The sequence below is a fragment of the Centroberyx affinis genome, unplaced genomic scaffold (assembly GCF_046629955.1).
Source record: "Centroberyx affinis isolate AG114_WGS23_722 - 3 ecotype Tasmania unplaced genomic scaffold, CSIRO-AGI_Caff_v1 ptg000391l_1, whole genome shotgun sequence".
In the NCBI taxonomy this organism is placed as follows: domain Eukaryota; kingdom Metazoa; phylum Chordata; class Actinopteri; order Beryciformes; family Berycidae; genus Centroberyx; species Centroberyx affinis.
The window spans coordinates 302,501-316,259 of NW_027279059.1; the positions used below are offsets into that span (position 1 = coordinate 302,501).

The 13,759-nt window shown below is 40.6% G+C and overlaps 1 protein-coding gene across 1 annotated transcript in view; it reads right to left on the reverse strand.

Moving 5' to 3' along the window:
* Positions 1 to 13,759, reverse strand: part of abch1 (ATP-binding cassette, sub-family H, member 1) — a 34,557-nt gene that overhangs the window by 4,863 nt on the left and 15,935 nt on the right. The window contains exons 7-17 of the mRNA XM_071516040.1: positions 11,393 to 11,467; positions 10,185 to 10,365; positions 9,201 to 9,297; positions 8,443 to 8,614; positions 7,470 to 7,570; positions 4,742 to 4,812; positions 4,094 to 4,143; positions 3,508 to 3,564; positions 3,225 to 3,295; positions 2,907 to 2,995; positions 1,906 to 2,009 (exon numbers count right to left, since the gene is read on the reverse strand). Of these exons, the coding sequence (XP_071372141.1) occupies positions 1,906 to 2,009; positions 2,907 to 2,995; positions 3,225 to 3,295; positions 3,508 to 3,564; positions 4,094 to 4,143; positions 4,742 to 4,812; positions 7,470 to 7,570; positions 8,443 to 8,614; positions 9,201 to 9,297; positions 10,185 to 10,365; positions 11,393 to 11,467 (1,068 nt within the window). The remainder of the gene's footprint in view (positions 1 to 1,905; positions 2,010 to 2,906; positions 2,996 to 3,224; positions 3,296 to 3,507; positions 3,565 to 4,093; positions 4,144 to 4,741; positions 4,813 to 7,469; positions 7,571 to 8,442; positions 8,615 to 9,200; positions 9,298 to 10,184; positions 10,366 to 11,392; positions 11,468 to 13,759) is intronic.

Consider the following 13,759-nt stretch of genomic DNA (forward strand, 5'->3'; position numbering starts at 1 on the left):
AGAGACAGAAACAGAAAAAGTCCCTGATTTTCTCCACAGTTCTCCACAGATCTTGGGCCAAAAATACCAGAGGAAATGAAAACTGTCGGCAGATTACATTCAGGTCGTAAATTACACAGACAGGTAGGAGTGTGAACAGGACAGGGGCGTCGCACAAGTATTTCATGAAATAAAAACACAAGAAAGAAAAGTCTGCAGTTCTCAGCTCAGTTTGATTGTAGCGATAAACTCACTCTACAAACTACAATCTAAAGGCATTTGTAAGCGTGTGTGTGTCTCTTTGCGTGTGTGTGTGTGTGTGTGTGTTTGTGCACTTGTCCCCAGTGTGTAAGACACTATCCGTCTCCCCTGACAACGTGCAAAAATAGACCTGCGCTGAGAGGCCACATGACCACTCGGTTGCCACAGCAATCAAGAGCTGTTGTCGTGGCGATCCCGCAGTGATCCTTGGATACGGCCAACTCAGGAAGTGATTTATGGAGCGGTGGTCTCTTTGGACTTCGGCACCTTAATTAACGCGCACGCACACGCTCGTGCACACACACACACACACACACACATACACAAAGCATGCACCCAAACACAGACATATACACACACACTATCCATCCCCACTAGTTTGAGTGCCTTCTCCCTCTATTGATTTGAGTGCCTTCTCCCTCTATCCATACGCATGCCTATTGAAAATCAGTGGTGGACAGAGTCGACGTGTTTCCATTGGTTCATTGTTCTCATGGTAAACCTGATCCTGCTGCAGGCTGGACTCACACTACAAGATGTACAACACATTTTCTCCCCAGCAGGCCGTCCCATGTACATTTTTAAGGAGAAAACTGAATGTTATATCATGATCTTGGAATAATAAAGGTCTGTCTGATGGCCAAAAATTAAATATTCATATGTGTGTGGTGCTATAAACGGTTTTTTACATGTAGGTGAAGTTAGATTTTTGTAAATGTTTGCTACTGTAGTAAAAATGCAAATGAAAAAGGTTATAGAGCTGCTCGTTTTTGCGGTATGGGGTGTGGAAACTTTAACCCTCATTATGTGAAAACTGCTCCCTACACATCATGATTACAAGCTCGCAATCATTTTTTAGAGGCTTTCCTGCTCTTTTAATAAGCCGCCCAATCTCAATAAAATGGCTTTAACGGCGACTTTGGTGGTTAATTAGTGCAGGAAGGTCTTGTAGTGTGCGTCCAGGTCAAGGCTATCACCTGTCAGCCTCAGGTCAGTGCTGACTGACGGCCTTGTGGTCTCAACAGCAGCTAAACAGAATTGACCGTGTGGTTTGTGTTTCCAAACAAGTATTGGCGTTGTGATGAAGAGCGAATCACATGGAAGGACGGTTTGAAACAGACGAGTCACACAGCCTAGAGGGTTTATGAGTAGAGTATCGTTTTCTATCACTGGTTCAACTTTAAACCCGCTCCGCTTTCTGTCACTAAATTGGTAACTAATTTGTTTTTTATTAACCTGTATCTGTGTGTCTGGGACAGCTGGATGTAATGATTCATGAGTAATGATCTCTACTAAAATAGTCAGAGACGGAGGCCAGGTTAAAGTGTGTTTAAATTGGCAGCAGCATATGCTTACACAACCCCAGAATTGTTTATATTCTACTTTATTGATTTGTTGTTTTTATTGTTTTTACCTTTTTGTTGCTTATTCTATATTCTCTTTTTGTGCTTATATTCTGTTTTTCTTTTGTGCCTGCTGTATTTTTTAGCTTTTGCTGCTGCGACCTAATTTCAAGTCAATAAAGTTTCATCTTATCTTAGGTTGTGTGTGTGTGTGTGTGTGTGTCTGCATGTACATGTCTTTGTCTGTTTGTGTGTGTGTGTGCACGTGAGAGAGAGAGAGAAAGAGGTGCATTATGGGTTAGTGCATCTATTTGTGTCAAACCTTGAAGACGAGCAGTATGAAGATGAGCAGCAGGATGATCTGAATGCTGATGACAAACAGCTGAGAGAAGAGGTGAGCCAGCATCGTCTCCAGAGAGCTCACACCTGGTAGAGAGAGAGAGAGAGGGAGAGGGAGAGAGAGAGAGAGAGAGAGAGGGAGAGAGAGAGAGATACACAACACCATAAAGTCAGGCTCATTTAACTTCACAAGTGACCCATTTTACGTCAGAAAAAAGTTGATTGAAATGCACTTTTTTAATTCAATAATTAAAATTTCAAACAAAGTAATTTATTGTCCCTATACCATTTCAAAGCAGTGATTGATAATCTGTCAAATATAATAATAATCTGTTTTTCCATGTTGGAGAATGTCAGCATAAGAACATTTCTGCTGCTGTGATCCTGTTGCTCCCCCTAGTGGCGATTTATCAAAGAATGGTTAAATGTTTCATTAGATCAGATTGGATTAGACAAAACTTTAATGATCCCTGTGGGGGAAACTGGCCATTGGTTACATTCAGTATTTCAGTAATCAGCATTCAGTAATGTAATAAACTGAATCTCAATTACTCATATAAAAACAAATACATCCTCCAAAACAATTCATATGTTCTCTGTTCCTGAATTTCAGTGGAGAGTTTTAGTGTCCCATTATGCTCTAAATGCTGTGACCTTTCCTCCCTGATAAGAATACAAATTTGGGGGAAACACTGAATAGTTGTATTTTTCTCTTTCTTTATTTTATGGACATGTAAATGGTCAAATTTAAAGATTCTGAATATCAGCACAAAATATTGGCTATCGGCAGCCATAATACAAAGATATCAGTATTGACCATCAATAACAATGAGTCGATCCCTGCTATCCACTTCTGTACCAACAACTCATTTCTCAGAACAGCAGCAGATAAAGGCAAAAGTCGTTTTTTCTCAGTTTCACGACTCGCACAGTTTCTACTCTACTGTATGTTCTTGTACGGCAGAGTGAACTTTGACCTCTCACCTGCAACCCAGCATCTGTCCAGGAGACCCTCCTTCCTCTCCAGGACGAAGGAGAGGGCCGTCAGACCCACGGCCAGGTAGAAGGTGATGCTGCACGGGCGGAGGAGGGGAAGAGGAGGAACAGGGAGAGAGAGGAAGAGAGAGAGAGAGACCCACTGAATATTAGCTAAAATCGTTCAACACAATCTTGAATAATCCCTCTTAAAAATAAGACGTAAATGCATAAACAAAAGAGTGAGTCAATGAAAAAACGTCTTGGGTGTTTGACATATTAAGACGAATCCTGTCAGCTGTGGAACCGATGCCACACTATACTGACCTGAGAACAGCTCCTGGTGTCACAAACGTGGTGAAGTCTGTGTTTTGGCTGCCATAGATTGGCTCTTCAAACTGGAAGACAAAAACAACAAGGGAGTGATTTAAATTGACATCTGGGGCAATACATACAGTATTCATGGGTCTTTTATTGCTTTACTGGTATTTATTTATTTATTGATGTCGAATTGTTTGTAAAGTACTTTGTAACTATTCTTTCAAGATTGCAATATAAATATATTCTATGCATTATAATAATAATAATAATAAATCTTTTTTTTTCTTACCTTTATAGGCATGGCGACCAGGTAGGACATGCTACCCATCTTATTGTCAACAAAAGCCTGAGGATAGAGGACAGAGTTTTAACAATCCCAGTCGTACTTGTTGTAATCTGATGGTGTATCGCACATTATGACTTATCATATGGCTCATGGTTCCATAGAGATTTCTCCATAGGGAAAATTAACGGGGTTTCACATAATCGTCTCTGTCAGTCTACGGAGAAATCGGTATGGAACCGGGAGCCATATTTGGGCAAGGGTGACGTCATTCGACTTATGAGGTCAATACCAGTCTGCTCCATGAAAGTAGCACACATTAGCAAAAAAATGCTATTATAATAACCAAAAAGTCAGCTGTATTATGTTTGAATGAATGTTATTTATAGTATGACTTGTCCTGTACCATGTGTGTCAGTTTCCCATATGACTGTACAGCAAGAAGACAACTTCATGCACATTTATTATATTTGTTAAAGTGATTCTGATTACATCTCTCCTTGAAAAACCTTCATCCTTAAACCATGCAACCATCTCAAGATCTGCTGCAGGTCTGAGTGAACAAAGCACACAGTAGAAAGCACTTTTGTACCTGAAAGGCGTCGTGTATTTTTTGCTGGAGCATGATGGCAATTTGTCGATCTAGAGAAAACAGAATTAGTACTTATTAGCACCTTCAGGTTCTCAGATTTAGCTCATTCAAACATAAAGCTTCTCTTAATAACAAACTATATTTAATGTCTTCTGTCAATGACTGTATTTTCCAGTGTAGGTACATTTCAAAAACATGTTTTAGGATTTTAGCACACGTATCCCACGTGTGCTAAAATCCTAAAACATGTTGCATGGCCGCTTAGTAGACAACTGCACAGTCAAACCTCACCATTTCATAAAATATACGGCACATGTGAAGAAGGAGATATTTGAAAGATATGTCAATTTTACAATATGATCTCTGGCATGAAATCTTACAAAACTCATCCTAGAATATTAATGTAGTTATGAAGTCTTTTAAGGCCTTTGCAGAGTTAAAAATGGAAACAGCTGAGGATAAAACAATTTGTATTTCTGTCGTACTGAGTGATGAATTTCACGTAAAGATTTTTACAGAAAGCTCTACTACTGCAGCTCACCAGGAAAATGTTAACATCCAAGGTTGGCTGAATGAAATGGAACCGTTCCAACTAGGGGACTAGGGGGCATGAGGAGGGTTTGGAACTGAACCAGACCCGAAACTTACTAGTCAGGTCCAGCCAGACGTGTACCGATCCTCCATCGACCTGGTCTTTAGAAACCTTACGGTACACCACCCTGTGCAATCACAAGCAGAGTCAGAAACAGAAAAAAAAGATGTTATATATATTAGCTTATGCAAATGTTGCATTACAAGCAAAAATAGTAAGGCAGTGTTGCCCGGAAATGCAGATTGTCTGTATCTTGTCTTGCCTGTTCAGAATTCAACATCTTTGGCACAACACAAACATTTTGTGGTACATACAAACAAAAGGACAATCCAGGCACTCCAAATATAAAAATATACAAATATAACCACTATATCTAATATCGACCACTGTAGGTCTTCTTCAGGACCTTAAACCTGTGTTTAAAGCCCTGAAGAAGACCTACAGTGGGCTTTTTTAATGATTTAGCCACTACAATAAAGGCTTTTTGAAATATTTCCTTCTTCGTGGTTATATTTTTATATTTGGAGTGCCTGGTTTGTCCTTTTGTTTGTAGCACTCTTTTTTCCCCGTTTTCCAAGAGCACTCGATACATTTTTGATCCTAGTTTGACAATATAGAGCAACCAGTCATTTCCTTTTTTCTAATATTTTGTGGTACATGTTCAGTCAGAGCTGAACCACACTTGATAATAATAGGAAGATACAGGAAGTAGGAAGATACAGATACAGCACAGATAAGAGGAACAACACTGTATTTGGTCACTGGGTCTGCAGCATTCACCAAATGGGCTATCAGGTTCAGGGATAATTCACTTTCAATTCACTCAGTGCATAATATGAAATTTATAAAATGTATTAATGGAGTCTTTGTTCTTAGTCATTTCTCTATAGATTGAAAATATGAGTCCAGTTTTTGAGTTTTGAAGTTTTGAGTTTTGAACAAAATCCACTTCACAAATTCCCCTCAATGGGCGGAGAGACAAATATCTGTTTTTTGCCTGAATGTGATTGATTCTCATGCCGCGACCGTCATGCTCATTTACATAATATAAACGTTTTTCAACTTTTCTCACCCCTGTTCTGTCATGCATCGGACAAATTCGCTTCTCATAGACAACGAACAGAGGCTTTGTGAAATCGTGTCCGGTGTCTGTAACTACCCGAAGAGAATCAGCTGAAATGTAAATGTAGTTGAACACACAAAGGGAACTTGGCAAGTGAAACTGAGTTGACCCCGACCCTGATTCATACTGACACCCACTAGATGTCCCATGACTCTCTGAAATCCTGCTGTACTGCACAGATCAGTAAGAGAAGACACATTTTGCCCCAACAAGTCAACACTGTGTGAAAACAACATGTGGAGCTCAAGTTGGCCATCAGAGTGTCACATGAACAGCGCATGATTATGTCAGAATGAGCATGTGATTGGTCGGCGCTAAGCCACGGTCTGCTCAGGTAAGTTAGGGACAGGCAGGACCAGACAGACAGGACAGACACACACACACACACACACACACACACACACACACACACACACACACACACACTGCCATGATTCACACCTAAAACAACAACTTGTATCCTTTACCCTGGAAGATCGACTCATCATCACATGATGGCAACGCTGGGGTGCATGGTTGGTGTGGTTAGATGTCTGTTTGTGTGTGTGTGTGTGTGTGTTTGTGTGTGTGTGTGTGTGTGTTTGTCACACCAGGGTAGAACGTCTGGTCCTGTGTGTACATGTGCGCAAGAAGTGTCAGATATACAGTATGTACAGAACAATAAATCATCAGTTTAATAAATAATGTGTGTATGTGTGTGTGTGTGTGTGTGTATGTGTGTATGTGTGTGTGTGTGTGTGTGTGCCTGTTTATGCGTACATCTGTAGCTATGTACTGGAATGCTGATTGCTGTGTGTTGACATTGGCATTATGATGGAGCTGTTCTGGTTCACTGTGGATTTAGTCTGACTTGTGAAAATCCCTTTGACGCATGCACGCACACACACACACACACACACACACACACACACACACACACACACACACACACACACAAACACACACTTAACCTAGCAGCAACTGCGCAACTGTCATCAGTTGGGATTGTGCAAGGAGAGGAAAGGAAACAAGTCAAATGAAATTGAAAGTCAAAACAGGTCAGTTCAGGTCAGACTATCATTTCAATGCAATTTTCAAGACCTCATCATAAAGATTGAGTTTTATGAGTTTACATCACTGTGCATCCAGAATAAAACTGCCAGGTACAGTATGCTTCTCCTGTGATTGTATTTATTTAAATCACATTATGTTTTCCTGCTCTCCCTCAACAGCTCTTTACATTGCTTACATGTGCATCGTGGATGGTTCGCACTGAGACCGCAGTTGCCAACTTGGTGATTTATGCTGTTAGATTTAGCAACTTTTCAGACCGCCCCGGCTACTTTATTGAATTTTATTCCTCAAAAGCAACTAGTGACAAATCTAGCTGCTGTTTTGCACCATGGGGAACAATGTTAACATGTTGACTCCCAAAGCATTTGCCAACAAATGTGATGTTGCTGGATGTATTTTAACCCCTGGAACAAAACACTGGGTATCCGTTCAACACGTTCAAAAAGTCCATTCATATTTTCCATAGGGATTTTTGGACTACACATCAAATGGCGGAGATGCTAATCCATGGCATACAAAATGCCATACGATGCTAGACAACGCAAAACAAAGACTTCCGCTCACAACTTTTTTATAAACCATATAAACCAGACCAGAGTTCCTCTCACCTATTATACAGGTAGTTGCTGAAGTTCTTGCCGAAGCCGATGACGCCCCAGTACTCTCCGTTATAGGCCCCGGTGAACGCCTCTGCATGGGACAACGGCACCTGGGAAACAGGCGGACACAGATATGTTATGATACACATATACAGTATATTTTAACCTTTATTTATCATGGGAATGTTGACGGAGCACACTCTTTTTCAGCAGGAGCCTGCTTCACATGTGTATACAGTTACTACAGGTTGCATGTGTTGCTCAAAGGTATTGCTGTAGTTGCTGAGGGAGGGGATTTTTATTCCCCTTAGCTCACACATTTTTCTCAGATTTGAACCAGCACTCTTATGTATGTACAGTACTATATACTGTATGTGTGTGTTTGTGTTATACAGTACATGAAACTGTGCCTCTGTGCCAAATAAATACACTGTGTTCAAAAGCTGCCTACAAACACACACTCGCACACACACTCTCACACACCCTTACCCCTTCACTGATTTCCTAGAAAAAGAAAACCACGGGCTCTGTGTTTGTTCTGCCTTAAGCAGAAGTGAAACCCGTTTGCTGAAGGTGAAAATAAAATTAACTCTTGAGAGCGAGCCTGTTACTTCCTTTCTAGAATCCACCATTATTTTAAAATGCAATGCAAGACTGTTGCTCTGTTTTCAGAACAGCACGACAGTCTCATTTGTATCAAGCAGACTTAGAATGTGTTTTTTTGTTTTTTTTTTGTTAGCAGGTATCTGCAAGACATGCCACAGGATTTTCACTTATGTTATTATTACTATACATTTACAGTCTTGTAAAAGTAACGACATTCTAACTTTAAAATGTAACTAACAGATTACAAGAATTGAAAACCTAACATGGTCAGTTACTACTCTAACAGGTTACCCCCGACACTGACGACAACAAAGATCTTGAGCGCCAGAATCAAACTCCCGACGCTGCGAACACACAACACGGACTAAACAAACACCTGTTCCACACTGGAGTTGTCCAGGAAGGAGAGCAGCAGGTGGCTGTAGGAGGAGGAGGAGAAAGTCTCGTTGTTCACCACGGCGACCCGGATCCCCTTCGGGTCTCCTCCGATACACAGACACATCAGAGAGATCTGGATGACGGGCAGCAAGAACTGGAAACACAACGACCTGCAGATACAGAGGATATGGGACCGATTTTATTTATTCATATAATAAACTATTAACTATTATTGATGTTATAAGCTAGCTTGAGCCCTTTACTTACAAAACAGTAACATTTTAGTGGATGCAATTATTTATGATTTTACATACCGAAAACACCAGAAGAACACCAGATAATATGTTTTTCCAAAGTGGATATACAGTAGAGTATTTTGGAGTAAAAGCCTTCAATTATATATAAATTTACTAAAGAGGAACGCTGCTTTGTATATGTATACTGGCTAATACATAGCATACATGTTAAAACTGTTAAAAAGTGCTTTTTAAACATTTTTAACATGTGTACGCTATGCATAAGCCAATAAATAATAAAGGCTTTCTACTTTTTGTATGGGACGAGTGCCTTGTAAACATTTTTTTTTTGCCTTCAATTATAAATATATATGTTTGATATATGAATGCTGAAAGAGTACTAGGCAAAAGAAATAATACTATATATTTTCAGTGTTTAGGGGCAAATATGTTTGGGCTCCATTGATATTTAATTCATTATCATCTTCATCATCATCACCATCATCATCATCATCCTCACCCTGGCATTCTCTTCATCCGCACCATGGTTTTGATCATCAGCGCTGAGATGTTCCTCCACTTTGGCAGCACGTGCCTGGCTCGCACCTTCCAGTCCGCTGTACACACACACACACACACACACACACACACACACACAATGACAACACACTTTAATAGGCGATATTCCAAAACCCAAAGCTACTTCACATATAAATACTTATATTTTGCACACAAAAGTAAAAAAGTTGTTATGACTCTGCAAACAGAGGTAGATTCCAAAACTTCTCATCAACATCTAAGCTTCTCCATGAGTGTGTATTGCGCTCTGAATGAACTTCCCCTGTGTGGGAAAAAGGCTGAACAGCCTCCATGACGCCGCAGACCAAAGAGGCCACAGAGAATAGCTGAAATAACATTGATGGCAGATTAAAGACCAAACTGTAGAGAACACCCTAAAAGGCAAAAAGAGCTAACAGAAAACATTTTTTTGAGAATGTGTCCTATTTCCAGTATGTCCTCAATGGTCCAAAAATGACAAAACCGAGAATTTTTAGGATTTTTGACTATTCCCAGTGTGCCATGGCTTTGGCAATCACAGTTAACATACACATTTTTTTTTTTTACATTTGTGCAGGTTTCTTAGACTTTTATCTCTGGGCACTGACTTTTTCAAAGGAATGTTTTTTCACGACTGAAACTGATTGTATTGGTTAATGAGTAAACTGATCTAACAAAATGTACACAGATTTCTATGCGACTAGTCTATGGCATTTTAATCAGCTAATTACAGGCATTTGAAAAGGCTATGGCAAAATTATGACACTTTAACACACTGGATCCCATATATTTTAGAGATATTTAATAATAAACCCTACAATCATGCAGTTCAGGTAACAACTGTATTCCAAAATGTATAAATATTGCACTATTGTAATGAAACTCTTCATGCATAACAGTCTAATAGATAAGAATACGACCTGTACACCATCTTTCACAGCAGTACCTGAATATTTGGGTAGTTCCTCTGCAGGTCCCGGTCCAACCCCGAGAATTGGCCGACTCTCCTCCCTCCCGCTCTCGAACGATTGGCTGTCCTCTAGGGCCCCGCCCTGCGGACTGCAGCCCCGCTTAGACCCCACCTGGTCTGACGTCTCGCACAGCTGCAGGAAGGCGTGCTCCAGGGTCTGCAATGGGAGTTAGTGTGGGTCAGCGGGGGAAGCAAATATGGCTGACAGCTAGGCTTCACTTTGCATTCACAACGCTAGCAACCACATCTGTTTTGTTTGTTTCTTTTGTTTTATTTTTGTGGTGAGATATTCTGCAAAAGGTCCTTGTGTTTTTTTATGTTCGTTCAATCATTCGTTCATTTGTTCGTCTGTCCATCACACGCAATATGTCTGACAGCACTGATTCGATTTTGACAAAACGTGGGGGAATGATGCATCTCACCGCTATGTCCTGGAATTTTACAACTACATCGATTGGCCCAAGGGGGACGCTCCATCGAACATTTGTTTGTCAATGCGTCAAATGCTATAGCTCTATACGTATATACAGTATATACAATGCCTACCGGCTTTTGACTACACTTGGGGAAGCGATGCATCTGCGTTGCATCATTGTCAAAATTGCCCTGATTGGGCCGAGGGGGCCTGAGGGTGTGTGTGTGTGTGTGTGTGTGTTTGTCCATGAGGTGACATATTAGTTACTGATTAGCTGTGACAGGGATTGCATCATTTGTAGGGAACAACATAATTACTGTTGCCTTATTATTTTGTTTTATCTCTTTACTTCTGCATTCTATCACTCTGTCACTGTCCAATGGCCAATCGGAGCCAGTGCTGTTGCAGTGATAAGCGAGACATATCATAACAATTGCTACCATGTGATTGGCTGTTGATGGGTGATATTGCTCAAAAGGTCAACTGCAGCCAACTTTCTTTGCACTGACAAATGAGGAAACAAAGTGACAGTGTTCCTCTGGTCGTCAGGACTGTTAGAAGTCAGGCACTGGCACTATTTCCCAACATCCTTTGCTATCCAAAGCATAACAACAATACCCTTATAGATACTGTATTAGTATCTCAAGTTGTATAGTAACACCTTGGCCACCCTTTTAATCTCCCCATGAAAGAACTCCACCTCCCCCACACCCACTCCCAGCACCCTTGGGTGTCTACACAGTCTATGGAGTTTTCAACCAGTACTCACTGATGCACTGTGCTGCTTCATTACAGCGTCTGGAGGCCCTTCAGCCAGCAAACGGCCATTCCGCATGAGACCAACCTGCAGAGAGGACAGAAGTGTTTGGAGAAATAATTTTTTTAATGAATTCAAGCTAGTAATAGGAAGATTCTTGTTTTTGTTTTAGCGACATCTTTGGTGCTCAGCGCTCATTGCTGTGGTGTTTCTGCACTGCACTTCCCAGAGATCACCTGTCAATCAAACAGTGTGGGCGGGACTGTGAAGTCTTTTTCCTTGGATTTTCCGTTGATGCAGTTTGAGTTTCTGTAGGTGGCGCTCTGTTCTTTGTCTGTTCAGCCATGGTGGCTATCGCCGCTCATGCTAACTACCCAGTTCTTCTTCTTCTGTTTATTCCAAACAAACCGGAAACGCAAATCTTTTCCAGGAAAGAGCTACCAGACACCGGCTGTTTAGAACAGAAAATGTAAAAGCTTTCATGAACTGGATATAGGTTGAATCACTGTTGTGTTATATGAATCAGTGATCAAGAGTAGCAAAACTGAATTTTATTTGTATGAAACTGTCGCAGAATATTACTTTAATTATCATGCATGTAGTTAGTCCTTGATTAGCGTTTGTTTTAACCTCTTTGGTACCAGCTGGGTTTTACCACATCAGGACGATAGCCATTTTATAACTGATTTTCAGATACTTATAAGTTCCTGTAACTTGTGTTGTCCAGTGTGCTCAACTCATCCCATCTGGCTCTTAAGTGGGTCAAACAAACCATAAAAATATTGGCAGGGACTGTCTGACCCTGGTCTGCGTCGTGTAGAGTAATACCAGGCAGGACAACAACGGGCCTGTTGACATAACCTAGCAACACCAATTCCTTGGCAATGGAGCGATGCATTGTTACACCGTGTGCTGCTCTCCCTGACGGTTATGTCCAGTTGGTTTGAAACTGGCACAAAAGCAGAAATAAATCAAAGAATCGACGTTATTCCCCTGCAGTCATTTTCTTCCCCCCACCTATCATCTTGTTACTAAATGGAGACTCACTAAGCTGAGTTGTAAGACAGGTTTGAGTGTCTGGTTCACTGCAAACATGTAGCTGCACCATCAGTGTAAAGCCAAAAATTACCGTGGTTATGTGGCCTTGTTATGTAAAGGCGTCAGAGATAGCAGGAGTTACAGGGTTAAACCCATAACTGTTGTAGTTAGTTCTAATTTGACAGCTGACACACACACACACACACCCATACACACAACAACTGTCTGTTAACTAATAAGCCTATTAAGTGCAATTCTGTGACCCCTTGACATGGTAGAGGTTTAAATCTCTAGAAAATGCACAGAAAGCACAACATGAACACATGAACACATACCAGCGTTCGACCAATACAGGCTTTTGAAGGCCGATAAACAATACAGATAATTTACCGATAGACATGCATATGTTAGACCTTTAAATGAAGAATTACTTTGCAAAAAAACATTATTTAACAATTAAATTAATAAACATAATGTGCATAGAAAATTACATTTCATTGCAGGTTTTACAGACTGTTTTTATGTAGCTGTGTTCAGGGAGGAACCTGCATCATATCGGCAATGGATGACATGATTGGCTGATATCCAATATTGGCCTAATATATGGGTCTAACCCTAGTGCATACACCTTCACAGACAAATACACACATAAACACATGCATGCACACAAAGTAGAGGAAGAAGATATAGAAGAGGGGGAAGAAGAGGAAGAAGAGAGACGGCAGGTTCTTCTTGAGTACTTCAGCCTACAGCAGAGCGGCAAGCGGCATGTTCCCTTTATAGCACTTTTGCTTTTTACTCAGTTTCACTCAACAAAATTGTTGGATTGTGCAAGAAAAGCCTCCATTCCAGCCTCTCCAAATCTGAAATACCCAATTAGAAACACAAGGCCAAACAATCTAAAAACAAAAACAAATGTGGCTTATGGAAGCCTAATCTACAGACTCGGCACAGTCATTAGTATTTAGCATTAGACTTGATAGACTTTATAGACTTTATACAAAGAAGATTACAGCTGAACGAACGTGAACTTTACTGCAGTGGCTGGATTTATGCTGAGCCAGCTACTAGGCTGATCAGTAATGAGGGCTAGATGTGAACTGTAATATTTCTCCTGTGGCTGTATTTATTTAAATGTGTGTTTACATTACTTTTCCCACGTTCACTTTTACTACCCCTCTATTTCTTTACACTGACAGTATTTGGGTGCAGACTATGCAGACTTCCGATTATAGTTTTACGGTCACCGGCTTTGAAGGTCCAATGTGAGGAAAATCTGCAAAATTTTTGTGCATCCAGACCTGTTCATTCATCACACAGTAATTGAATCATATAAGTCAC